The sequence below is a fragment of the Vipera ursinii genome (assembly GCF_947247035.1).
Source record: "Vipera ursinii genome assembly, chromosome: 15".
Lineage (NCBI taxonomy): Eukaryota > Metazoa > Chordata > Lepidosauria > Squamata > Viperidae > Vipera > Vipera ursinii.
Genome location: NC_139528.1, coordinates 3,268,485 through 3,295,742, shown reverse-complemented (window position 1 = coordinate 3,295,742; position 27,258 = coordinate 3,268,485). Strand labels below are relative to the sequence as shown.

Here is a 27,258-nt window from a genome sequence, read left to right as displayed (position 1 = left end):
TCAACCCCCGCCCCTCCAGACATCCCCCCCCGCCCTTCTGCCCAGCTAATTCTCGTCTCCCCCGCCCCCGCCATTATCGTAGCGAGATGCTCCAGTCTTCTCCGACGTTCACGGCAGGCTTGCGGATGGTTAGAACGGAGGTCTCGGCTTCGTGGCTGAAATCCAGGCGTGTCTCGCCTGCGCCTGGACCATTGGGAGGTGGAAAGGGGGGGGGGAGGAGAGAAAGAGAGAAAGACCTTCAGTCTCAGCGAGAATAAGAATAACCCAGTCGGAAGGGACCTTGAAGGTCTTCTAGTCCAACCCCCTATTTCGAAGAGCACGTGCAATCAGGATCTGAGTCAACGGTGTGCAAAAAAAATTCCCTGGCCATTTCCCTCTCTGCCCCATGAAAAGAGTAACAGAGTGGGAAGGGACCTTGGAGGTCATGTAGTCCAAACCCCTGCTCAAAGGAGGAGACCCCAGTCTCTTCTTAACAACCTCCAACGTTGGAGCACCCACAACGTCTGAAGGCAACTTCCGTTCCACAGGTTCCATTCTCCTCACCCTCAGGAAGTTCCTCTTTCCTATTAGGTTGCTCCTCTCCTTGATTTACTATTTCCATCCAACCGGGAAAGAGCAGAGAAGGTGTAACTTTCACCCCGCCCACCAACTCACCGTGTTGTTTGAGGAAGACGGCTCCCGGTTTGCCCGCGCCGAGGATCACCACCCGTTCGATCCAGGCCCGAGTTTCAAAGCTGCCTTTTGGATCTGCCGTGCTGGAATGAAAATTGGGGGGATTCAGCGAGAAGAAAAGGGGGGGGGTGCTGGATGGTTTAGGGGAGGGGGAAGAGGAAGAGGAGTGGGGGAAAAAAACCACCCCTCCTAGACTGGGTACCTGGCCGTCAGCACGCTGCCGGAGAAACGGAAGAGGCGGTGCAGATATTGTCCTTTCGTCTCAAAATTATACGTGTGTCCGTCGTCAACAAAAAGTTCCCCTTGTGCGGTTCCCTGGCGGGATCAGGAAAAGCAGAAAAGAACAGGCGCGAAATGATTGGGGGATCCCCGAGGTGGACTCAGACTTGCATCCTTCCGAGGCTGATAAAACGAGGACCCTTTTCGCCACGGCTGTAAACTGGATCCCTGCCGTTGTTAGCGAAGCACGCAGTCGTTAAGCAAAACCGGCTTCCCCTCGTTGACTTTGCTAGTCAGAAGCCGGCTGGGAAGGCCACAAACGGTGGTCATGTGACACACACACCCCAGGATCCTGCAGCCATCCTAAAGGCGTGCCGCTTGCCAAGCGCCCTGAGTTTCGATCACCTGACCCTAGGGAGGCTGCGATGGTTGACTTGACAGTTCATCAGTCCTGTTTTTCCCGCCCCCGAGGGCCGTTGTAAACTGAACAGTTGCTAAACAAAGGGTTGTTAAGCGAAGAACGGCCTACACGCATCTCCATGAACAGGGTTGAATCCTTTCCCAAGGTTTTCAGTTGGTTCACATAGTGTGGTGGGATGGAGGGTTTGTTATCACTGTGTGTTGGGGGGAGAGCACAGGAGGAGGCTCAGCTAATCTCAATGTACACATGTTGTACTTTGACAATAAAGGTTTATTATTATTCAGGATGTTATCCCAGGGGTAAAAAAAGAATCACAGTCTCCTAAACCCCTGGTCTGTGGACCAGTACCGGCCCGTGGCATGCCAGGAACCGGTCTGTGCAAACAAGCAAAGCCCTATCCATGGGATGCAGGCAGCACACAAACCACGCACTCTCCGGTCCGTGGAAAAACCTCTCTCTACGGAACTGGTCCCTGGTGCCTCAAAGGTTGGGAGCCTCTGCTCTACACCTATCCATCCTCCCCCACCCCCCCATCTCCCAGTCTCACCTGAGGCCCCAAAGCCACATAGAGCGTGTACGGATCATCCTGCATGCAGTCCGAAGACCGACGGACCCGCTCCTTCCGAGCCACGATGCTGCCGCCACGCTGGTAGACGGGAATCTTTGGGAAGATAGGAAAGGTTAAGACTTCAGGAGGCTCGTGCAGGAGATGACCAGGCTGAGCCCGACGGAGGGAGGGGTCAAACGTGTCATTAGTCTCCAGTCCCGTCGCGCCCGCAAGACCTCAAAAGTCCAGCCCACCTTGAGTTCCGTTGACTCTTATCCACCCCCCAATTCTCTCTGACTGTTATTAGTTCAGATTCTCGTAGGGTTGTCTGATCGTGCAATAAACCTGCTATCAGGCGGTCCTCGACTTACGCCCACAATTTGCGCGCAAAATTTCAGTGGCGGAATGGGATGACTTTGTCAAACGGGTTTGGCCCCGTTTTACGACCCGTCTGGCCACAGTTGCTAAGGGGATCACTGCAGCTGTTAAGTTGTTAAGTGGAATCCCATTCCCCCATTGACTCTGTTCCGTCAGAAGGTCGCCAAAGGAGGGGAGGGTAATCACGCGACCCCGGGACGCGACCACTGTCGTCGATATGAGTTGGTTGCTGAGTATCTGAATTTTGATCCCGTGGCCGTGGGGATGCCACAGCGGGTTGTAGCTGTGCAAAACGGCCACGAGTCCCTTTTTTTTCCAGTGCCGTCGTGACTTGGAATGGTCACTAAACGAATTGTTGTAAGTCGAGGACTGCCTGTAGAAAGGCCTTCTAAGTGGATGGGCAGCTGTCTGACTTCCTGTGCTTGACAGGATGGCTGAGCATCTGTTACAGGTGTGCAAGGGGGGGGAGCTTTGAGAAAAATCCCACCCCCCAAGCTCTTTGCAAGGTGGGCTTGCCTAAACCCCGAATCTTGGGAGACTTACGCTGCTCATGCTGACCGTCAAATAAAACGTCTGTGGGGCGTGGAGTTTCTGGTGGGTGTGGACGTCGTACCAAACCTGCCGAGAAAAAAAAATGTTTTAGAGGATTTGCTGAGCCGGATCTACGGAAAACCTTGGCAGCCCCAGGACAACTTCTGTCTGAAAAAGCGCCAGGCTGCCCGTGCTTCCTTAAGAGGCCAAAAAAAAAAAAAAAAGATTTGGAGAGGCGACAAAGCTTCTCTTCCGACAGCTTGTTTAAATTAAGATAAACTTGCGGTTTTTGTAATGTTGTGCTTAAGGGCACAACATTAAACCCAGGCAGAGCGGTTTATTCTGAGATGACGCAATGCCTCTTCAGCTCCAGTAAGGGCAGAACATTCTTCTCGGTGGCGATAGGCGGGGAATATTCCTCTTTTTAAAGGGAATCATTTTTCCCAGCCAGTGTTAACACTGAGAGAGCGAGAGCGTAGTGGTTTTAAAGTTCTGGCCTACAAACTAGGAGACGGTGAGTTCTAGTTCTCTCTTCGGCATCAAAACATCTGGGTACATATGGGCCAATCACTAGAAGGGGAATTCTAGTCCTGCCTGAGGTTTGAAAATGGCTGGTCTCTCTGGGCCAACTGCCAGGAGATGGTGAGTTCTAGTTCTGTCTTCGGCATGAAAATGACTGGGTACGTATGGGCCAATCGCCAGGAGATGGTGACTTCTAGACCCACTGTAGGCATGAAAACGGCTGGGTGACTTTGGGCCAATCGCCAGGAGACAGTAAGTTCTAGTTCCATCTTAGGCATGAAAATGACTGGGTGCGTATGACCAATCACCAGGAGATGGTGAGTTCTAGTCCTAACTTAGCCATGAAAGCTGGCTAGATGACTTTGAGCCAATCCCTAGGAGATGGTGAGTTCTAGTCCAGCATTACATATGAAAGCCAGCTAGTTGACTTTGGACCAGTCCCTCTGTCCTAACCCAGCCCACTTTACAGGGTTGTTGTTGTGTAGAAAATAGGAAGAGGAAGGGGTGTTAGGAATGTTCACCACCTCAATTTTTTCTAAGAATAACAAGAGGTGGGATAAACACCTAATAACTAAACAGCTCACTCCAAAGTCACCAATCACACTCACCTCTCCTTTGCCAGGTAAATATATTTGCACACCCCGGGCTCCTTGGGCAGTCACTGGATGAACCAACAATGCATCGCCTGGAAAGGAGATGGTCAATGAGATCTAGAAACGTGAATGAACTGCTTACCGTATTTCAAAAAACAACCGAATTCTAGCAGCAGCATCCCTGCTTCCTTCAAGAGGGAACCAAATTGATCTCTGCCACACACATGGGAGATCCCAAATTTAAAACGCAGGACTGTGATCAACTAATCACAGGACTGACTCCAGAATGACGGCCGTTAATTTGTGGCCGTTGTTAAGCAGGTCATCATGTGATTGTGCCCGATTTTGCAGCCTTTTTTTTTTCCTCCTTCTGGCAGACCTTAAAGCGAGCATCGTGGTTGTTAAACAAACCCACCATAGCTAATGGGTGTTTGTTTTTTGCTGGAAAGCCTAAGTAAACACCAGTTGCTGCATAAAAACAATGCAAACCGTTGGAACTGGAAGTGGGGATTTCATCTTTGCCCTTCCTGGTTCTGACATACACACACACACAGACACACACACACACACACAAGAAAAACTCACCAAGCAGATACTGGTCATCAATGGAATACACGGTAGGGTCTTGGGGATATTCAACCCACAGCGGTCTGTCAGAAAGGAAAAATTAACATGGTCAAAATAAGAAAATATCGCACAATACCATCGCTAGATGGAAAAATTATGCCAGATTATGATTAACTATGATGGTTTGGCGTAATCAACCCCTTGAGAAAACATGATTCACGAGAAGAGATCAACATAGCTCACATCACACCATCGCTTATACCAAGGTTTTTGTCAACCTTCCCCGCTTTAAGAGGGATGGACGTCAACTCCCAGAATCCCCAGGTTAAGATGCTTTAAGATGGGTGGACTTCAACTCCCAGAATCCCCAGGTTAAGATGCTTTATAAGATGGGTGGAATTCAATTCCCAGAATCCCCAGGTTAAGATGCTTGAAGATGGGTGGACTTCAACTCCCAGAATTCCCCTGCCAGCCTGCTTTAAGAGGGGTGGACTTCAATCCCCACAATCCCCTAGCTAAAATGGCTCAATGCAAGATACGGACCCGAATCAGAGTGCCTCCATCTCTTTCTCCTTCTTCCCAGCCATTCCACTCACCTCATGACGGGCTGCCCGGTCCGGTAAGATTGATAGAGGGTGGTATACCAAAACGGAAGCAGAGCGTAACGCTCGCGGATGGCGTCCCGGATCAGCGCTTTGTTCTCGTCACCGAACAGCCAGGGTTCCCGACGGGTGGTGTCCAAGTGTGCGTGCGCCCGGAAGAAGGGCTGATAGGCTCCCGCTTGGTACCAGCGCACCAGTAACTCCGGCTCCGGGTTTTTGAAGAAGCCACCGACGTCGGCTAGAAGAAGCCGGAAGGAAGTTGCAGAGATGGATGGTTTAATACGGAAAAGATTGGAGAATCAATGGTCTGGGATGGTACAGGAAGTCCTCGACTTGTAACAGTTTGTTTATAGTGACCGTTCGAAGTTACAACGGTACTGGAAAAAGTGACTTATGACCATCTTTCACACTGTTGCATCCCCCAGGGTCACGTGATCGAATTTCGGGCGCTTGGCAACTGACTCGTACTTATGACCGCCGCAGTGTCCAGGGGTCATGTGATCCTCTTTTTGAGACCTTTTGGCAAGCCAGATTCGCTTAACAACCGTGTTATTAATTTAATTTAATTTAATATTTGCATTTGTATACCGCCCTTTCCCTGAGGACTCAGGGCGGTTTACAGGGAATTAAAATCGAAACATACAAAAGTTAAAACCAATTAAAAAAGCATTAAATTCACCCTGTAGATTAAAACCCCAGTTAAAATTTTCTCCTCAGCCTGGGCCCGAGAGCTCAAAAAGCCAGGTCTTCAGGCCCCGGCGGAATGATCGTAGGTCGGGAGCAGTCCTCAGCTCTACCGGCAGCTGGTTCCAGAGGGCAGGCGCTCCCACTGAGAAGGCCCTATCCCTGGGTGTCACCCGCCGGCAATCTCTCACCGGCGGAACCCTGAGCAGACCCTCCCTGTGGGAGCGCACTGGGCGAAGGGCGTTTGATGCCGGCAGCAGGTGTTCCCTCAAATAACCCGGACCCAGGCCATGTAGGGCTTTATAGGTGATAACCAGCACCTTGAATTTCACCCGGAGGGCAACCGGAAGCCAATGCAGCTCGCGGAGTAGAGGTGTTACATGGGAGTATCGGGAAACCCCCATTACAACTCGCGCGGCCGCATTCTGCACCAGTTGAAGCCTCCGAGTGGTCTTCAAGGGCAGCCCCATGTAGAGAGCGTTGCAGTAGTCCAAACGGGAGGTCACAAGCGCATGAGTGACCGTGCGTAGGGCGTCTCGGTCCAGATAGGGACGCAACTGGCGCACCAGGCGAACCTGTGCAAAAGCCCCCCTGGTCACGGCTCCTATGTGATCTTCAAAATTGAGCCGTGAATCCAGGAGGACGCCCAAGTTGCGAGCCCTATCAACGGGGGGTAACACCTCACCCCCCATCGTTAGAGGTGGAATAACTTGGTTAACCCGAGACGCCGATATGCACAGCCACTCAGTCTTGGCGGGATTGAGACGGAGCCTGTTTCTCCCCATCCCCATATTAATTTAACAATTGCAGGGATTCACTTAACAACTGCGGCAAGGAAAGTTGTAAAATGGGGGGAAAAGCCACTTCAGAACATAAATTTCAAGCTCCACTCTGGTCGTTAAGTCAAGCACGACCTGGATTGGCCCGTCATCTGCTTACCTCCACAGAAAGAGATGCCCACTAGACCGAGGCTCAGGCACATGGGTATGGAGATCTTTAGGTGGTCCCATTCGGCTGCGTTATCTCCGGTCCATACAGCTCCTGCAAAGGGCGACAACCACAAAGCGTAACAACAACTAAGACATGGGGGTGAACTGCCGTACATGAGACAAACTGACATCCTGCACAATGCCACGGTCTCTTCCCAGCAGGCCTACAATCTTGGGGGCCTGAGTGATCACACCTTTGGAACGAGTTTCTCTTCTGGGCCCAGCTTGGAAGACTACTGTGCAGCGACTCCATCCCGCATGGTTCTGCGCCCGCTACTAACCGTAACGCTGTGAACCCGCAAAGAAGCTTCGGGACAACACGAAGGGCCGCTCCATGCCGCCAGACCGCTGCACCTGTCCCTCAGCGGTCGCCATTTGCTAATAGAGGAGGGGAAAAGAGGTGGTTATTCAAACCGTTGAAAACTTTGATCCAGAGTCAACCCAAGGGTCTAGGAAAAGGGTAGGCAACCTGGGCTCTTTTATGACTCGTGGACTTCAACTCCCAGAATTCCTGAGCCAGCCATGCCCATCTTAAAGCTGCTGGCTGGGGGGGGTCTGGGAGTTGGAAGTCCCCTCATTTTAAAGCTGCAGGCTGGGCAATTCTGGAAGTTGACGTCCCCCATCTTCCAAGTTGTTGAAGGAAAGAAACACTGGCCTACAAGGTAACCAAATTTTTCAATGTGGTTCCCTCTTCCACATCCCAAAAGCCCACTCTGCGACGGCCCTCAAAGGGAAAAAACAAACAACCCCTCACCACGTAGAAGCCGTAGAGATTGTGGACATCGCGATGCTCCCAGCCGCCCTGGTGGACGGCATCCTTGTGCATGGTGACCTCAGGACCGTTGAAGACCGAAGGCTCGTTCATGTCGTTCCAGGTGAAGAGGTTCTCCATGGAACCCTGAAGAAAAAGGAGAAGTGAGTGACAGGGAGAGATGGAAGGGCAGAAAAAAGGTCTTGACCAAGGGTCTTCAAACTTGGCCCCTTGATGACTGGTGGACCTCAACTCCCAGAATCCCTCAGCTAGGCATGCTGGCTGAGAAATTCTGGGAGTTGAAGTCCACCAGTCATCAAAGGGCCAAGTTGGAAGACCCCATGGTCTTGACAGACCGGGAAGCTTCCTACCTCGTATTGGTTGTAAGCAAACATGCTGGACCACCACGAACGCATCTCAGGGTTGGTGAAATCTGGATAGCCCGCAGAACCTGAACTCAAGACAGAGAAAGGACTTTAAACGTCGAGCCGAGTCTTCTTCTCAATAGTTGGTCGGTTGTGTCCAGATCAGTATAGACAGGGGAACGGAAGATTCCATATTGTACCAGGAACTGGATGCATCTTAAAAGCTTTTTCCTCACCTGGCCAGCACCAGCCTTCATAGTCATTCCCATCATGGGTCTTGACGTAAAAATCCCGGGAGCGAATTTCATTGTGGATTCGGTAGCTATTGTCGACTTTGATGTGAGGGTCTACAATGCTCACCATCTGAATAACATGGGAAGGAGCGATGAAGCCAAGTGGTACGCTTAATGTACCCATTCTTTGAAGACCCCAGGGAGACAACTGCTCCTACTTCACCAGATATGTTTCTAGTTTGGGTTTCTAGATCCTGGCCGGGCCAGGAATTATCCAAACTGTGGGGTCCTCGGTGCTCTCTGAGCTTGGTGGTTTTCTTGCAGACATTTCATGACCCAACTAGGTAACATCATTAGTGCTAGGAGGGGGCCATTTTGTCCTTCTACCTTTCTCCTCTTGGCGGCCAGTCGCTGCAGCATCTCCTGGGTGCGGGAGAACTTGTTGGGGTCCCAGGTGAAGTAGCGCTTGCCGTCGGTGTGCTCAATGTCCAGCCAGATCACGTCGTAAGGGATGTCGTGCTCATCGAAGCCGTTGTCCACGGCAGCCACGTCATCCTCGTCGTTGTAGTTCCAGCGGCTCTGATGATAAGCCAGGGCGAAGAGAGGCGGCAAGGCCTGGGTGCCTGGAGAAGGGAGGGGAAGGACACAGGTCTGGACCTGCCACCTGGTTCACAGGGAGGCATCACTTTATACAGGAAGTCCTCGACTTACAATACAGCTCACGTAGCGACCGTTCAAAGCTACGAGACTGGAAAAAGTGTCTGCCTCCATGTCAACCTGGTGGCAGGTCCAGATTAAACGCATCGTTGTACGTGGAGGATTATCTGTCTTTTTAATCGATGGCTGTTCATTGCCTCATTCTTCAAATAGTTTCCAGACTTGATTCCTCCATCCGAGCAGAATTTGGAGGACGGGATGGATAATCCAGGCCACTCTGCTCCTTCTCAGTCCTCGAGACCCCTGTGATTCCCACCCAGCTCACCTGTGAGGGATGCGTATTGCTGGAAAAGGTCCCTGGGTGAAGGACCTAGCAAGAAGAACACATCGATGATTCCACTCTCCGACATCCAGCGAACGTCTGTCTGGGGCGTCTCGCCTCCTCCTTGTATGTAATCCAGCATCTTTCCAAACATGGTCTGCAGGAAAGAATTCTGGGTTAATCTTTCTCAACTTCAGCAACCTTTAAGACTGGCGGACTTCAGCTCCCAGAATTCCCCAGCCATCTAGCTTGCTGAATATCAGAGCTCTCCAAACTTAGCGACTTTTAAAACCCACGGACTTCAACTCCCAGAATTCCCCAGCCAGCCAGGAATTGAAGTCCAGGTCTTTAAAAGTTGCCGAGTTTGGAGACCTCTACGCTCAACTAGGTGGGAAACTCTCCTAAAAGGTAAGTCCTTGACTTACAATGGTTCATTTCGTGACCCTTCAAATTTACAACGGGATTGATCAAAGGGACTTCGGACCGTTTTTCAAGCTTACGACTGTGGCAGCATCCCCGCTTGGCAACGGTCTCATATTTATTACTGTTGCGCTGTCCGGGGGGTGTCACGTGATCCCCTTTTGCGACCGTCTGACGAGTAAAATCCACGGTGAAGTCAGATTCGCTTCCGGACCAGTTTACTAACTTAACAACTGCAGGGATTCATTTAAGAACTGGGGCAAGTGGGGCGAAACTCGCGTTAACGGGCGTCTCGCTTGGCAACAGAATCGTGGGACTCAGTTTTAGTCGTAAATCGAGGACAGCCTGTCCTATCCAGCAGCAAAGTCCACGCCTCTTACCTTGCCCGCGGTGTTGGAGGTGATGTCCACCCAGGTCTCGGCTGCGTTCAGCCAAAATATGCCGAGGGTACGCTGGGCGCTGTGAGCCAGCAACACCGGGACCGATCCATAGAGCGCCATCGGGTTGTAGAGTTCATACTGGAAGACGTCCAAGTTGTAGAGGCGGTACGGATCCCCTGCCCTGCCGAGTTTGTGATCATTAGAGGAGAAAACATTTGCCTAAAGCAGAGGCCCCCAAGCTTGCCAGCTCAAGGTTGACTCAGCCTTCCATCCTTCCGAGGTAGGTAAAATGAGGACCCAGATTGTTGGGGGCAATTAAGCTGACTTTGTAATAATGCCGCTTGGGGTGTGTGTGAAAGCCCTAATAAGCAGGCATGTACATAGAATGAAGGCTACTGCTAAGCTTGTAAGCCGCCCTGAGTCTTCGGAGAAGGGCGGGATATAAATGGAATTAAAATAAATAATAAAATAAAATAAAATCCCCATCGACCCCCAACTTACTCAGTGGTTCTCAGACGGAGGTTATCCGCGTGTTCTGGGATGCCGTAGACATTCTCCACGCCCGGGAACGAGAAATCAAGTCCCACTGACGTTGGTCCTGTGGAAGAGGGAGAGGAGAAGGAAATGGGCCAGGTGGCTGTTAAAAAGGTCCCCTAGGTGAGGTCACTCGTGAAACAACAGACCAGAGTGTGAAACTAGAAGCCCATTTATGAATCCCAGGTAAGCACCCCAAGGTTTGGTGTTCCATGGGAAGTTACGGGCCACAAAGTTTTGTCCGCAGAATGTTATTTACGAGGAGGGAAGGAGGGAAGGAAGGAAAATAGGGAGGGAGGGAGGGAAGGAGGGAGGGAAGGAAGGAAGGAAGGAAGGAAGGAAGGAAGGAAGGAAGGAAGGAAGGAAGGAAGGAAGGAAAATTAGGGAGGGAAAGAAGGAAGGAAAAATAGGGAGGAAGGAAGGAAGGAAGGAAGGAAGGAAGGAAGGAAGGAAGGAAGGAAGGAAAATTAGGGAGGGAAAGAAGGAAGGAAAAATAGGAAGGAAGGAAGGAAGGAAGGAAGGAAGGAAGGAAGGAAGGAAGGAAAAATAGGGAGGGAGGAAAAAAGATGATGGAGGGAGGGAAGGAGGGAGATTATCTAATCAGGGCTTATTCAGGCCACAGAATCAAAATAACGGAAGCCACAGTGCTGAAAGGGACCTTAAGGCCCCACCCCCCAAAAGGCTGGGGAATTCTGGGAGTCGAAGTCCATCCATCTTAAAAGCTGCGGAGATTGGAAAATACTGACGTAGCTGATCCTTTTTCTTTCTTTTTTTCCAGCCTTTCAAACGATGAGCTTTGTAAATGTAATCGTTGCACCGAGAAATTGATTCCAAGAAGGGCTTGGAATTTTCATTTCCTGGTTTTTCCAAATTGAAAAGCGGGCCGGGGGGGGAGGGAGGGGGGGAAGAGAAGGAGAACCGAGGAAGATAACGCAAATAAATACAGCTTTAAAAGCATCTATCCCGTCCCAAGCTCTTACCATTGGGTTTTTTATCCGTGTGGGATTTGAACGTTTCCTCCCAGGATCCTGGATCTTCTTCAGCGTCCTTTTCGGAGGCCTCCTCAGGCTGGGGAATGGGGGAAAAAATCGGAAAAGGTTGGCCTGATCAACAATAGCGCTTTTTGTTCTCTCCCTCCCTCCAATCTGTCTCCTCTTCCATTTCCTCCTTCTCCTTCTTTTCTCTCTTTCCCCTCTTTCTCTCCTCCCTTTTGCGCTCTCTCTCTCTCCCTCTCTCTCTCTCTCTCTCTCTCTTCTCTTTCTCTCCATCTTCCTGGCCTGACATTGGGAGAGGGGGAGAAATAAATTCGGTTTCTGGATTCACCTGCTCTGTTTTCTCCGCAGATTCCTCTTCTGAAGGCGAAACGGGATTAGCCGTGTCGTCGGGCTCTCCTAATTCCGGCTCGGCTTCCTTCGTTGGCGTTCTGGAAGGAAAAGAGATGGGGAAAAGGGGAGGGGGGCCTCAGTCCGAGACCCTCTACCTTTTCCCCCGCGCAGGAACAGCAAACGAACAAGCCCATCGAATGTAAAACGAGGGTGCCCGGCATGTGCCCGGAGGTACACCCTTATGCACCCTCTGGCTCAAACAAAATGGCAATATCGATCAATAGAGGCATACACACACACCACCACACTGTTGCGCAGCCCTGCTAGTTAGTAGGCGACTGGGGATGGGCAGGAGGGGGGGGGAAGAGCTAGCCACGGGGCAGAGAACGGGGAGAAACTGCTTAACAGGTAGTCCTCGAGTTTCAGGAGTTCGTTTAGGGGCCGTTCGAAGTTACGACGGCCCTGGGGGAAAAAAGGGGGACTTAGGCCCGTTTTCCCAACCTTACAACCCGCGGTCAGGGGATCAAGATTCAGAGCCTTGGCAACTGACTCGCCTTTACGACGGTCGCGTTGTCCCGCGCTCCCCGCTTTTTGACAAGCAGCGAGGATGCCAGACTCGCTTCGCAACCCTCTTCAGAAATGCAACGATCCCCTTCACGATCGCGGCCAGAAAAGTCGCCAAGGCGGGGCCCTTAGCACCCGCTTCGCTGAGCCACGTAATTTTTTGGGGGGGGGCCCTGAATGATCGCCGTTAACTCGAGGACTACCTGTATCGGTGATCTCTTCCCTTCCGACTCTTCTACCCAAGGAGGGCAACCTCGTGTCTTCTGCTCACCCAGCAAACCTCTTTAACCAGCTAACTTCGGTCCCAAAAGGTGCCTTTTTTTTCCCAGGAGGCAACGGGACCTCCCTTTTTTTTTTCTTTGAAGACATTTCGCTTCCCCGCCAAGAAGCTTCTCCAGCCCGGGCTAGGATGGTGGGGAAGGCAAGGATTTTAAGAAGCTCCTTGGAGGAGAAGCGAAACGTTGCCCAAGAACAACAGAGGAAGCCCAGGTTGACTCTGGAAAAAGCGCCATTGGGAACCACCGTGACCTGGATGACGTAGAAGCTCCGTAGACATTTAGCTAGCCTACGTTTTCCCCACTCCGCGTCTCCTGCAAGGCGGTTAAGATTTCAAGAAGCCACCCAGCCACCAGGAGGGAATGCCCGGGTCCAGAAGAGAGAAAGAAAAAAAAAACCCCAGAACCGGACAGTTGAAAGGATCCGATTCCTTATCAAGAGATCCGATTCCGCACACGGGAAGCCGAGGAGGCGAGTTGTCAGGAAAAAAAAAGGAAGGAATATCCAGATGAGTCAGAAACAAGCTAGAATCCAGAAATATCCCTGGTTTGGGGATTTGACACACACCCCTTTCCCAAACAGCTGGCAAAGCTGCCGAGGTGCTAATCCTCAACAATAGCGAAGCAGGGTTTAAAACTGAATTTAAAAACATTTCTGGATATCCTATTTCCACCACCGCCCCGAGCCCCATTCTGTGCCAGCTCTGGATCGCAGTCCATCCCGAGCGCGGGTCTCTCGCTGGGCAGACCCTGACTGATATGGGGGGAGAGGGGGTTCTCCACCTCTCCTCTGCACCTCCATACGTCGTTCTCAATTCTCCCAACGGGGGCCAGGGAGAAAGAAAGGGGTGGGGGGTGGGGAAAGGATGGTGGGATCCCTCCCACTGCTCATGTCGCAAAGCCGGGCAGCGCCCTGTGTTTTTCTGTGCGGAGGGAAAAGGAGTTGAGAAACAGAAGCAGAAGCTGCAGATTTACCTAGAGAAAAGGCTCGTGATCCTATCCCAAATGCTAACGACCGTGTCACTAACTTTATCCGAGAAACTGGGGGGGCCGAGCGAGTGGGGGGAGGGGGCACAGACCAACAAAAAACAGAAAACACAATGCAGAGTCAGTGCAAGGAAATATGCCCACCCCCCCCAACCATCCCTGCCTAATGAGTTTCCTTAAAAAAAAAACCAGATAACACACAGAAAAAAGCCCACAATGCATCTTATTATTGTCACCTATTTACAATAGGGGCCAAAATTGTGGAAACCTCTTGGCAAAAGTGTAAACTGTAGAAATACCACCTTTGGTTAAGTTTCCACCCATTTTCCTTCTGATTTCTTTATAACCGTGGCCTTGTTCACTTAATAATACTATTTGACATCGCTTTCTGGGCGACCGGTCAACTCTTTGCACCGTTACTTTGATTTTATTGCGTTTTACAAGCTCACTAAATCAAAGCACACACACAAAAAACCCTAACCCGCTTGATGGAGATCACGTAACACACTGACAAATGTCCTCCTCTCAGCTTCAATACACAACAAAAGCCGGCTGGGAGACTTTGGGTCAATCACCAGGAGACGGTGAGTTCTAGTCCAGCCTTAGGAATGAAAGATGGCTGGGTGACTTTGGGCCAATCACCAGGAGACGGTGAGTTCTAGTCCTGCCTTAGGAATGAAAGACGGCTGGGTGACTTTGGGCCAATCACCAGGAGACGGTGAGTTCTAGTCCTGCCTTAGGAATGAAAGACGGCTGGGTGACTTTGGGCCAATCACCAGGAGACGGTGAGTTCTAGTCCTGCCTTAGGAATGAAAGACGGCTGGGTGACTTTGGGCCAATCACCAGGAGACGGTGAGTTCTAGTCCTGCCTTAGGAATGAAAGACGGCTGGGTGACTTTGGGCCAATCACCAGGAGATGGTGAGTTCTAGTCCTGCCTTAGGAATGAAAGACGGCTGGGTGACTTGGGCCCAGCCCCTCTCTCTCAACCCAATCCACCTCACAGGGTTCCCATTCCTGGGAACACAAGAGGCAGTCTTACGTGTGATTCCCCCCCCCTTGATATGAATTACATACAGTGGTTTGCCCTGCTGCGGGAGTTGTGGGGGTGTTCTTTGCCGGTGCCTGGATTAGGTTGTGGTTTGCCAAGTTATCAACCGGCAATACCGACAGGGCAAGCTGCTTATATGTACATAGCGAGCAAGCCCCACTGCCTTCTAGCACTGATGACGTTACCTAGTTGGGCCATGGAACGTCTGCAAGAAAATAGCCGAGCTCAGAAAGCATCAAGGACCTCACGGATGATGGATGGTTGAGCTCCGCTGCGCGTCCATCTCCAGTTGTTCGACTGAGCCCAGGAATGCTGGCCTGAATAAACCAGCTCCTTCTTCCCCCAGCAGCAGGCTCCCATTCTAAGGAAACGGACCCCTTCCCAAGGAACCAAAACACCCTTCTCCGCTGCTAAAAGGGGGAGACCCCAGGTACTCACGAGTCCTTCCTCTGTTGCAGGTGCTCAAACACCAGCAGGCCTCGGGAATTGACGCTCAGCACCAGCTCCTGCCCCGCCAGCAAGTCCATGCGAAAGGGCTTCGCCGTCAGGATCACCTTGTGGGTCCCCTCCTCCAGCGACAGTTCCACGCTGTTCTCGTCGCGGCCTGTGACAGACAATCTTGGGGGCGGGGAGGATGCGTGTACACACACACACACACACACACACACACACACAGAGACAGAGGTGGGATGAGGAAAGAGTAGAAATGAGAAGAAGCAACAGATGTTATCACCCTATAGCCTCATCTGTTAATCGAAAGATGTTTCAACTAGTTCAGAGTTTTTCTCAACCTGGGCTGCTTTAGGAAGACGTGGACTTCAACTCTCAGAATTTTATATATTTTTTAATTTGTTATTACCTCTATCCCTCCTTTGTTGTTGTTTTTTACAAACAGCTCGGGGTTGTGAACTTATCCAACACAACTTCCTCCTCCCGTTTTCCCCACAACCATCACAACTTGAGGTGGGATGGGCTGAGAAGGACTGGCCCAAAGTCAACCAGCTGGCTTTCCTGTCTAAGGCGGGACTAGAACTCACCGTCTCCTGGTGATTGGCCCAAAGTCACCCAGCTGGCATTCAGGCCTAATACGGGACTAGAACTCACTGTCTCCTGGTGACTGGCCCAAAGTCAGCCAGCTGGCTTTCAGACCTAAAGCGGAACTAGAACTCACCGTCTCCTGGTGATTGGCCCAAAGTCACCCAGCTGGCTTTCAGGCCTAAGGCAGGACTAGAACTCTCCATCTCCTGGTTTCTAGGTCAGCAACTTTCTCACCGTCTCCCGCTTTTTAGCTTAACCGCCAGACCCAGCGGGCACCCTATGAAACCCAGAAACCAACTTCCCTCCTCACGAAGTCCCGTGTGATGTGATGCCAACTCTTTTAGCCAGATTCTATCACTAAACCTCCTGGTTGTGTGGAAGCCCTAAAGCAGGGCTGTTCCAACTTGGCCCTTTGATGGCTTGTGGACTTCAACTCCCAGAATTCCTCAGCCAGGCACGGGCGTGCCTGGCTGAGGAATTCTGGGAGTTGAAGTCCACAAGCCATCAAAGGGCCAAGTTGGAACAGCCCTGCCCTAAAGACAGTCAACCTCCTCACCCTCATAACTGCAATCGTTTCTCCCACAGAAGCCCACCCAAAGACCACGGGTCAACGCAGCCGCCCATCCCCATACCTGGAGGTGGGAGGGTCCTGGATTAAGACGTCGTGTACCTCATAGCGGGGTTTGAGGGGCGTCAGTTCGTTGATCCGGAGGCGAGTCATGTTCCCTTTCAAGCCGTAAAACTCCAGGAGGAGAGGAATCTGCGGTGGGGAAGAACAGATTCCCAATGGCTTTCCGCCTCGGATAAATCTTCCCATCGCCCAGTGCGCTCACACAGAGAGGGCGTCCTCAGGGTGCCGTCGGCTAGACAATGTCGGCTGGCGAACCCCAGGGCGAGGGCCTTCTCTGTGGGAGCGCCAGCCCTGTGGAACCAACTCCCCCTTGAGCTCCGGATGGCCCCGGATCTCCGGTCCTTTCGCCACGGCCTCAAAACACTCCTTTTTCATCAGGCTGACCTGGATTGACGACGGTTTTTTTTAAATGTTTTGATTTTTAATTGTTTAGCTAATTTATTTGGGGGCTGTTTGTTTAATTCCTTTTAACTTTTGTATTGTTGTTTTTATTGTTGTTAGCCGCCCTGAGTCCTTCGGGAGATAGGGCAGGATATAAGTCCCAAAAATAAATTAAATAAATAAATAAATAAATAAATAAATAAATAAATAAATAAATAAATAAATCTAACCCCACAGCGTGGGCTCCACCAGGACTCCTCTTGCCAGCCCCAGGGGGACACACCACCGTTCAAAAGAGACCAGCGAAAGAGCTAACAAAGATAAGCAAAGCAGCCCGCCCCCCCAGCCAGATTTTTTTTTTCTAGGAAGTCCGAGGGGTTAAATTTACCTTGTTGTCTTCATTAATAAGCTGGATTTTCATAGAGTCTTGGCTGAGCTGGAGGGATCCCAGTAGCGCCCTATAAGGGGAATTCCCGGGTTTTACGTTTCTCTGACGCCTGGAGAGGAGAAACCACGGTTACTAGAGACAGACTAATCACGCTACCTCTTTCAGGTGTCTCACACTGCCAGTCTTGGGAGAGAAAGGTAAGTTATTGCCCCCTGCGCCTCCCCCCAAGCACCCAAACCACAAGATGGCAGTCCCAGAGCCACACAGGGGCAGAAGGACGACGACGACGGGAACAAGGTGGCGTGCGTCTCCATCTCTTTTCTTTTCGCACAACTTACTTGCAAAACGAACTCTGGTCACAGGTCTTGAAGTTGCTTCTGTCGACTGCAGACACCACGGCCAGGAGAAGCGTCAGCCACGCGACCGCTGACATCCTAGGTGGAAGACGAAGGACGCATTTTTAAGCAATGCATGCTGGCAGGGGAATTCTGGGAGATGAAGTTCACCTATCATGAAGCTGTCAAGGTTGACAAATTGTATTCTTGTCCCAAACAGGGGGAAACCATGGTTATAAAAGGAGCAAAGGGCAAATTGCTGCCCGGGCGAAGATCACTTCCTGTCTCCACATATTTTGCAACTACAAGATTTAAGAGACAATGTGGACACAGAGAGAAAGGCTTTTCACCTTAAAGCTTGAAAAGCACCCAATTTTATAAGACTTTCCCAGAAAAGCTGCAGATATTCTCCCAAAAGTCTTTTTCCAAAAGGCAATTGCACTTTCTGAGGGTTTTTTTTTTCCCCCTTGAAAATATTTCATCCAAGAAGCTTCCTCAGTTCAGAGGGAAAAAATCCATTGAATCCATCCTGGCTTTGTGGGGAAGGGAACCTCCGTGGCAAGGGGCAGTCTACCAGTAATCCTCAACACACGACCATAATCGAGACCAAACTTTACATTGCTAACTGAGAGACTTTCTTAAGTGAGTTTTGCCTCATTTTATGAACTTTGCTGCCGCAGTTGATAAGTTAGTAAGCCGGTTGTTAAGTGAATCTGGCTTCCCCCATTGACTTTGCACGTCAGAAGGTCGCAAAAGGGGATCACGTGACCCCAGGACACGGCCAACCGTCATAACTACAAGTCAATGGCCAAATATCTGAATCGTTAATCACGTGACCCTGGGGAAAGCTGCAATGGTCGCAACTGTGAAAAACGGTCACAAGTCATTTTTTCTCCAGTGCCGCTGTTAACTCTGAACGGACACTAAACGAACTGTTGTAAGTGGAGGACCGCCTTTATCTGTTGCAGGAAGGCCTCAGGGCAGGGGAGGAGGGGAAATAAAGAGCCAGCTTCAACAGGCAGCCTGCCAACCCCTTTAGGAAGGCAGCTCCCATCACCCTTCCCCGGCTGGGGCTGATGGGAACAAGAGTGAAGGAGGTTGGCAAAGGTCTTCTCCTGGCCTTCTCCAAAGCTCTCCAACAGGCCGAGCAAGGGGAGTCCACTGCGCGAATCGTTCTCTCGTTTGCAGCTTTAGCCGGGGCTGGGACTACAAGTCCCATCGTCCCCTTCGGACAAGCAAGCTGGGGTGGGGTGGGGTGGGGGTGTGGATCCAAATATTGGGGAAGGAAGGCTCGGGTGCACTTTTGGCCAGAAGGGAAGAAGCCCCCCCAAAGTGAACGCCGCCCGGCTCAGGACGATGGGTAGCGTAGTCGGTCTTGCTAAGGGGCGTTGCAAGAAGGGGAAGCCGTGGCGGGGCCGGAGAGAGAGAGGAAGGGAAGGAGGAGGGAAGGAAAGGGCCGTCTCAGAAAGGAGGAAAGCCAGACGGGTCCCTGAACACAAAGGGGAAACCGAGGCACGGGGCGGGGGGGGAGAAATTAGGGGAGGGGGCGCCACAAGTTCAAAGGAGAATGAGGTGGGGATGAAAGAGAGGCTACTCAAGAGGGGACGCCGCTCGGTGGGCGACCCCCCCTCGACCATACGTCGCCCCCTCCCTCAAAAAAAAAAAGACCCCCGAGCGAGCCTCGCTCTAACCTCCTGGTCGCCTCGGACTCCGCCATCTTGGATTCCGCCGGAACCCACCCCCCTCCCTAGGCCGAAGCTAAGCCCCTCCTTCCCGGAGGCGGACCTGCCATTGGCGTCCCCCTCAAGGCCCGCCCCCGCGCTCCGCCAATCGTCAAAGCAGACGACGGCCCAGCGAGCTCCGCCCACGCGACCGATTGCTTTATTCCGGAAGGCGCTTCCCATGTTCGTTCGAAAGGGGGGGGGAGTTGCTGGACGGGTCGATTCTTTGGGGAAAAAAGGGGGGGCTTTAAGAGTCGCCCGACGGCGCTTCCAAGCGACCTGCAAAGGAGAGGGGAGTGCCGCCAACCCATCCTCCCCCGCTGGTTGAGGATGATGGGGGCGGCAGTCCAAGAGCCCTGCACGGAAACAAATGTTTGGCAGTACCCAGCCTTGCTTGATTTGCTCATATTTTTTTTATTAGGATTTGACAGCACAATAAAAACATTTTAAACATTTTTAAAAAAAAAAGTTAGGAAATGGGGGGGTGGGGAAAACTACAAAATTCTGACTTCCTCCCTTCGATTGACTAACTGACATCTTATTCTTTTCCTTCCTTTTTTTAAACCAGGGGTCTTCAAACTTGGCCCTTTTATGACTTGTGGACTTCAACCCCCAGAATTCCTCAGCCAGGCATGCTGGCTGAGGAATTCTGGGAGTTGAAGTCCACAAGGGCCATGTTTGAAGACCCCTGTTTTAAACCCTTTTTTATCCCCCAAATCCGTAAATCGTCAGTTCACTGTTTTTGTTTCTCTTTCCTTTCTTTTCCTTTCTTCCCAAAGTCTCTAGGAGAGGAAAGAAATTAAATATCTTCCCGTTATTCTAATTATAAAAGAAATACAAAGCGGTGTGAGTTCCTGCTTTTTATTCACTGCATTCGGAATGAACTGAAGGACGAAGACGGGGGAACCTCCGGTTAACGTTCCCTTCAGCTTTGCCCTTGTCGCCGCCACGCTCGGCAAACGATCATGTGGCTGTGTTTGTTGAGTGTGATAAAACACTTTTGTGAAGAACTTCTTTCTTTTAAAAAAATGTCTCCGTTTGGGAGCGATTTGTTCCGAAAGAAGACAGTCAAGGTGAAGTGAAGGAGGAAAAAAAGGAAAGGAAGGAAGGACAGGTGTGTGTGTGGGGGGGATGAGCGGAAGATAGGGAGAAGGTAAGGAATAAAAAGAGTAAGAGGAGAAGGAAAGGAGGAGAAAAAGGAATGGAGGGGGAGAAGGAAGGAGGAACAGAGAAGGAAGGAGGGAGAAAGGAGAGGAGGAGATGAAGATACGGGAAGAGCAGGCGGAGGAAGAATTGACGAAGACAAGAAAAGAAAATGCAAATTACTCTTTCCCTTCATGGATTTCCAACCTTCCCTTAGTTCAGGGGTAGGCAACCTCGGCTCTTTTATGACTCGTGGACTTCAACTCCCAGAATTCCTGAGCCAGCTTGGCTGGCTCAGGAATTCTGGGAGTTGAAGTCCACGAGTCATAAAAGAGCCGAGGTTGCCTACCCCTGCCTTAGTCCTTCTTTAACTGCCAGCCACCTTCCTTCCCAACCAGCTGAAGTGCAAGAACAGGGAGAGAGCCCCAAAATAAATCTTCCTTCTCACCCCTAACTCCGTTCCTCTGCTTGCACACTGAAGCAAAGGGCCCCAACGCCTCTCACGGGCTTCTCCAATCCACGAAAGAACCACCCCACCTATCTTCCCTCCCAACCGCCTCCCCACCCCGGCCTCTTCTTAATCCACCGCACCAAAGGTCCTCTCCGAACCGCATCCGAGCCTCTTAAGGGTGGAACCGTCCTGAAAGCAAGCCCAACCGGTCGATGTTCTTATGCAGGACGCTGTGCAAGACGTAGAGGTATTTGCCCGCATCGGTGTCTCGCGAAAAGTCCCGGAAAAAGAGCTCCGTGTTGGGGTTGAAGCTGAATTTTTGGGGTAAGGGGCTGTTGTCCCGCATGTAGTCCCAGACGCTAAGCAGCAGCAGGTGAACCTCAAAAGGAGCCAGCTGGTCGAAGATCTCATGCATGTTGCTCAAGACGGGGGGCAGAAGGTGGCCTTCCCCCATGCAGGCCACCAGCGCGCAAGAGGCCTGCAGAGGCCAAGGAGAGCTGGTGGTGTCGTTCTCCCGGGACGCCTCCCAATGGGCCATGAGGGTGGCCATCAGACCCCGGAGCAGCACCGAGCAGTAGCACAGGGCCGGCCTCCCCATAGCCACCAGCTTCAAGAGCTCGAAAAGCAAAGGGTTGTCTCGGAAGCAGCGTCCTATCCGGATGTCCCTCTCCACGGTGTTGCGCGTGTGTTCCTCAGGAGGCCAGGCCAGCTCGCTGTTGGTCACATCAGGGCACACCATCTCCACCAGCACCACAGCCACCATCTTGGCTGCCTCGGGGCTGATGGCACTGCCCTGAGACGGCTCGGGGGAGCCCGAGCGTCCTGCCCCGCAGCACCGCAGCAAGAGACCCAGGAAAATCTGGACGTTGTGGGAGATCTCCTCCGGTTCCTGCTGATGGGAAGCCTGGGGTGGCTTCAGGCCTCTCCCGATCACGCCCGCGTGGAACACCGACCAGACGCTGCCGGAGAAGTTGACTGCTGCCATGAATCGCCGGTTGATGTCCATGAGGGACAACTTGGTAGCCTCCAGCCCGGCCTCGCTCCTGGTGGCGGGGGGCTCCGCCGTTCCCCCAAAAAGCTCCGCGTTGCCCTGGTGCAAGGCTCCTTCCACCAGGTACTGCAAGATGGCCTTGCTGGCTGTGGGCGACGCCCCGCTCAGCGCACAAAGAAGCCGGCTTCCGTAGCTGATGCCGGCCGGAGATTTATCCCGCAAAACCGAGAAAAAATGGTGCACGGCTGACCGGATGAGGAAGAGCAAATGGGCCGGCCGGATGGCCTTGGGCCTGGGGCAGACAGAAAGAAGCAAAGCGGCCGCTTGGGCCACCTCTGGATTGCTGTGCAGAAGCAGCTGCCCAAAGTCATAGATGTGGGAGGACACGGCTTGGCCCAGATGGTGGCCCATGGAGGCCTTGCTCTCCCCATCCCACTGCATGATCAAGGCCAGGTTCTGGAAGAGCTGGGCCATGTGCTGCTCGGAGAGAAAGCCTGCATGGAGCTGGCGCACGCACTTCTTCACCAGGGCAGCCAGCAGGTCGGTCATGCAAGAGCTGAGGACGGCATAGAGCTGAGTGGCAAGGCTGAGCTCCTCCTGACTCTTGGCCAGGGTCAGCAGATAGAAGAGCGCCTCACTGGCACAGCTGGGGGTGGAGTAGACCGAGAGCAGGACGAGCAGCTGGTGCAGCCAGAGAAACCTCTTCCTCTCCAGCTTCAGCGTCTCCGTGCAAAGCTCCTGCATGTGGTTCTTCAGCTCGTCCAAGAACGGCACCACGCGAGGAGGGACCTCCGCCAAGATGGCCGAGCCCCGGTTGTAGACCAGCTTCTGCAGGTTGAGGAGCAGCAGCTGGATGACCCGGTCACAGGCCTCCCGGACGCTGTCGTGCACCGCCAGGCCTGGGGTGGTGATGACCGAGGCTGGCATGGCGGTGTTGACCAGGAACTGCAAGGTACGGTAGGCTCCCCCGGAGGTCTGGCAGATGAGGTGCACCACAATGCTGACCATGTTCTCCAGCTCTTCTCGGGGCAGCGATGCAAAGTGCTGGTGCAGCTGGTTGAGGATGCTGGGCTTGAGAGAGTCCACCAGTTCGGCAGAGATGGTGCTCAGCAGCGTGGGGGACATGACCGCCAGCTGCAGCAAGAAAGGGACGGTGGCCTTCTGCTGCTGGTCCCGGGTGGGCCCCAGGCTCCTGTGGAACATCCTTAGCAACTCCTGCTTGATGCTTTCCGAGTGGCGAGAGGCCAGGTGGCCCAGGATCCCAACCACCGAGGCGATCTTGGGGACCCGCTTGTCGGCTGCTGCGGAGCTGGGAAAAAGGAGGAGATCCGCCGACGCGGTCCCGTGCACACAAAAATCCTTCAAGCCACAGGAGAGGACCCGGTTAATGATGGTGTTGGGGAAGGAGGAACCGATATGGGCCACCACCCAATCGAAGTGAGGCGAGTGCTGGACGGAGGTGTCTAAGAGAGCGTCGACGCAAGCATCTGGACAGGTGTTGATCATGGAGGACAGGCACTGGGTGTAAATCTCCATCAAGACCCGGGTGGCTTTGCATGACATCCACAACTGCAGCAACTCATTCAGGCTGCTCGCATGGGGTACGTCATGCCGCCCGGCGTATTTGCTACTCAGCTGCCCCATCAGATCAATTGACCAGGAGGAAACCAGGGCAGCCCAAGCTTTGGGATTCATGCGGACAAACTCCGACAACACGGCTTGGACCTCCGACACCACGTCGTCCAAGTTGGGGCCCTGGGAGCGGAAGCCTCCCATCCCACCGTCGCGGGTCTCCAGTTCCAGCAGGTAGGTGCAGACGTATTCATCAAAGACACTACGGAGGTGTTCCAGCACAGCGCTGCGAGCTGGAGGCAAATTGCGCAGCAGTAAAATGGCACAACGAGCATGTTCCTTGATGGTGAGTTTGTTCCCATGAACGGGGTCGACCCCACTGAGGAAAGCTTTGATCTCCTGAGCCAATTCTTGGGAACTGCAGGAGAAAGAAGAAAAACTGAAGTTAGGTTTACAGCAAAGGAGAAGATTCAAAGAGAACCTAAAAAAAATCATGGGTGGGGAATGTATACGTAATGCCACCGAGATCAGGTCTTTAAAAAAAACTGCCCTTGTTCAACGCTAAATACCAATTAAAAACAACATCTGTATGTACCCAGGAGAGAAATGTAATTACAGAAACCATCCCCTTCTAATTTAAAAAATGAATATGTCAGTCATCTTCATCGTTCTTTTTTCTTCTGTTCAATCATGTCAGATTCTCAGATTGCTTGGAGAAGTTCCTGCAGTTTTCTTGGCAAGATTTTCAGAAGCGATTTCCCATGTCCATCATCCTTTTTATCCTCATTTTTTAAAAAAAAACAAAAAACCACCATTTATTGATCATCTTTATCCTTATTTCAAAAAAAACCCCAAAACATTTACGGATCCCAGTCATATCCTCAATTTTTATTATCTTTATCCTGATTTACAGATCATGTCCTCATTTTAAAAAATAACCTAGCCTTTATGACCATCAACTTCATCCTCTTAAAAAATAACATTTGCTGATCGTGATATCATTTTTTTTTAAAAAAGTAGCATTTAACTCATCATCCTCTTCACCCTCGTTTTAAAGAAACCTAACATGTACTGATCGTTTTAAAAAGCCAGTCTTTATTGATCAACATATTTTAAAAAAAAACCTTAGTATTTACTGTCCATTCAACTCCATCCTTATTTTAAAAAGCTAATTGCAAGCATTAATTTACCCTTCCTTTCCCCACCCGCCTTCCTCCTCGGCTGTCCCCTCGGAGGAAGGGCTGGCAAACTCTTCGGGGAGAAGACTTTGCACCCATTTTACACCTTTGCAAATGCCAGAGATCACCATGGCAACCCTGAACGGTTGGGGGCGATGCACCCCTCGGAAGCCTCCTTCCTTCCCCCCCCCCACTACCTGAGGGACGGAGGCGCGGCGGCCGGTTTGGGGCTCGGGGCGGACCCCGGAGGCCCCACCACCCCCGCCGGATCGCACAGAGCAGACATGAAGGCTCCGTCCGAGACGCCTAGAAACGGCTAAAAGCCCCGTTTCCCACTTGTTTTCCTCTTTTGCGCCTGCGCACGTTAGGCCCGAGAATGGGGGAAGAATAAAAGCGGCGCACCCATAGCGTCACTTGGCAAAGAATCCGACCCGGTTCCTCGACTCTGAAAAAGCGTTCCGCACAGCTCGACGTGGGTCTCTATTCAGAACTCATTGTGCTGTTTGCATGTTATAATACCTGTTATTTATTTATTTTATTTTAATCCCATTTATATCCCGCCCTTTTCCGAAGACTCAGGGCGGCTTACAATTTAAGCACAAACCAATGTGCTTAGCACATTATTATACAGACTCTGCCCAGTCCCTGTGGTTTATTAATCACGGTTAATAACTTCATATTTAAAACACATTCCATTGTTCTGTTTGGATGTTGGGCAGCTTCAGTTCAACGTAACCATTTGAATCATTATTACATTGACTCAGTCCAGTCCCTGTGGCTTATTAATCACAGTTAATAACTTCATATTCAAACCGCATTCCATTGTTCTGATTGGATGTTGGGCAGCTATAATTCAATGTAACAATTAAGATAACCTTTATTGTCCTTTTTTTACTGTGAACACATTGGAACAGATAAAAAATGAAGTATTTGTTATTTGCTTCTTAGTTTTCTGCTTGAGGCTGTCTCCTGGTTTCTAGGTTGATGCTTTTAACCAGTAAATCAAACTAGCTCCCATTTCATAGTTTGTGTTTAGACAATAGCCACTATCAAATTCACCATGCCTTAGCACAATGTACCAACTAGCCATATTCTTCCCTTCTTCCTCACACACACACACACACATATTACTAAAGCAAGGTAAGTTTGTTTGTGAGTTTATTATATGGATCAGAACACAGACAATTTGAACGCATGAAAGCAGATATCTCTGCCTGTGCACTTCCCTTTCAACTGAAATTGGTTGCCAACACTGAAAAATGTTGGTGTCTCACATATATGCAGATTAACTATACACATGCAACAGTATTTGTGGCATAATCTGGCATGGCCACTGAAATTCTGACACAACTCCACACCCTACATATAAAGCTCGTCTCTTATCAAGTACCCCTTTTAAGGTACAACTTCAGACCAGCCAAACTTTAAATTATTTTGTAACTCCTCAAATTCAGGAACTAGGAGCTGCTCACCAAAGGGAAAAGGAAATGGACACACCTCTCAAACTGTGGTCCGATGGGTTTAAATTCCTTTTTAAAGTAAACAAACTTTATGGAGCTAAACTAGTTCAAAAGTTGATTTTTCTAGTTTTGGGTAACCTTTTTCTCCTCCCACCCCCCCCCCCAGCCCTCTCCTTCCCTCCATTGGGAATGCTGTCACTGGTAGGCTGGAAAAGAGGAAAGAATCATGGTTTCAAGATTTCAGAAGCCAGGTTCAGCTTTCCAATCCAGGTGTTGTGTCAGTTTCCACCATCTCAACAGCTGGACAGTCTGATGGAGTTATCTCCTTTTTCTTCTTCTTCCTTTTTCCACGCTGAGCTGGAGAAACATCAACTGTACAAAAGAAAAGATAGAAACAGTGAAAAGTCACACCACATGCTCAAAGTCATAAAGCTGCACTCTCCTGCATAACTGGGGGACAAAGCTGAAATTGCATTCAAAAAAACAGCAGTCCCTGCTTCTTAATAAACCAGCTAAGAGGGTGGATAACCTTAGAATTTGTTCTCAGCCACCCCATGTTTTCCTTTTATGTTTATTCTTCCTTACTTCTCTGTTGTATTAGCCAAATCTCTTCTATCTACCTCACCTTTATAAACTCCAGGATCAGAGAAGGGATTTTTTTTCCTATTACTGCATCTCATACTACTTTAATATTGCAAGAAAAAAAGGAAGTATAACAAAATCAAGGAATCATTGGAAATGCTTTAAAGGCAACAATTAGGGATTGATCAGAAGAGAGAAGAACAGGAACTCAAATCTCCTATGTCTCTGAGTGTGGAACACTTTTGTCTTCCACCTTCTGTAAATAAGGCAAGCCCAAATTCCTTTCCCCCCCCCTCCAACTAGAGAGAAGAGAATTTACCCTGCATTTCTGCTTTTTCCTTAGTGGCGTGACGCAGTTGTTTAAGCAGTTTTCTTTTCTTCTTCCCCGAGAGAGTAATGTTTGCCCGTGAACTAGATCTGGAAGAGAAGAAGGAAATTACAAACAGAGAAGAAATGTTTTAAGGTCAGCTCTTTAATTTAGAAAAAACCAAATTGGCCCTATAAAATCTAAATCAGTGTTTCTTAACCTCAGCGACTTTAAAGGGTAGAATTCGACTCCCAGAATTCCCCATCCAGCATGCTTTAAAATGGGTAGACTTTTGACTCCCAGAATTCCCCATCCAGCCTATTTTGGGAGGAATGGACTTCAATTCCCAGGATTCACCAAGTCAGAAACACAACTTGAGATTTTTTTATGACAATATTTAATTGGCTTGTACTTTTTGTTTCCCCAGAGACAAATAACCAATCAAATCAAACACGACTCACGATCGCTTTTTCAGGTGATGAACGGTGATAAG

The 27,258-nt window shown here is 50.7% G+C and overlaps 2 protein-coding genes across 6 annotated transcripts in view; both read right to left on the bottom strand.

Annotated features, from left to right (window-relative positions):
- Positions 1-31: 31 nt before the first annotated feature.
- On the bottom strand, positions 32-24,789 carry LOC310647423 (neutral alpha-glucosidase AB-like). Of its 5 annotated transcripts, none has more exons than XM_083374708.1 (25): positions 24,614-24,717; positions 17,364-17,459; positions 17,026-17,134; positions 16,258-16,385; positions 15,026-15,205; positions 13,527-13,592; positions 11,711-11,810; positions 11,368-11,455; positions 10,355-10,451; positions 9,854-10,034; positions 9,057-9,210; positions 8,462-8,697; positions 8,078-8,204; positions 7,848-7,927; positions 7,480-7,623; positions 7,007-7,103; positions 6,676-6,777; positions 5,047-5,290; positions 4,469-4,533; positions 3,899-3,975; positions 2,781-2,855; positions 1,860-1,973; positions 875-987; positions 655-755; positions 32-183 (listed from the first exon to the last, which is right to left on the bottom strand). In XM_083374708.1, exons 1-25 carry the CDS (start codon positions 24,700-24,702, stop codon positions 74-76), a joined length of 2,973 nt encoding a protein of 990 aa, XP_083230834.1. In that variant the 5' UTR covers positions 24,703-24,717; the 3' UTR covers positions 32-73. The 5 variants fall into 5 exon arrangements, with proteins under 5 accessions (XP_083230834.1, XP_083230830.1, XP_083230832.1 ...); XM_083374704.1 differs by lacking the exon at positions 24,614-24,717 and adding an exon at positions 19,052-19,160; XM_083374706.1 differs by lacking the exons at positions 13,527-13,592; positions 24,614-24,717 and adding an exon at positions 19,052-19,160.
- Positions 24,790-25,541: 752 nt separating this feature from the next.
- Positions 25,542-27,258, bottom strand: part of LOC310647439 (uncharacterized protein C11orf98) — a 2,898-nt gene continuing 1,181 nt past the window's right edge. The window contains exons 2-4 of the mRNA XM_083374737.1: positions 27,227-27,258; positions 26,778-26,875; positions 25,542-26,248 (exon numbers count right to left, since the gene is read on the bottom strand). The exon at positions 27,227-27,258 is cut by the window's right edge and continues 93 nt beyond it. Coding sequence (XP_083230863.1) covers positions 26,130-26,248; positions 26,778-26,875; positions 27,227-27,258 — 249 coding nt within the window. The 3' untranslated portion in view covers positions 25,542-26,129. The remainder of the gene's footprint in view (positions 26,249-26,777; positions 26,876-27,226) is intronic.

Coding starts and splice junctions, on each gene's coding strand:
- LOC310647423 (XM_083374708.1), bottom strand. CDS start 24,702: ATGTCTGCTCTGTGCGATCCGGCGGGGGTGGTGGGGCCTCCGGGGTCC. Junction 11,811..13,526: donor ATCACGAGCCTTTTCTCTAG/GTAAATCTGCAG, acceptor TTTTCCTTCCAG/AACGCCAACGAAGGAAGCCG. Junction 5,291..6,675: donor GGGCATCTCTTTCTGTGGAG/GTAAGCAGATGA, acceptor GGCTTCTTCTAG/CCGACGTCGGTGGCTTCTTC.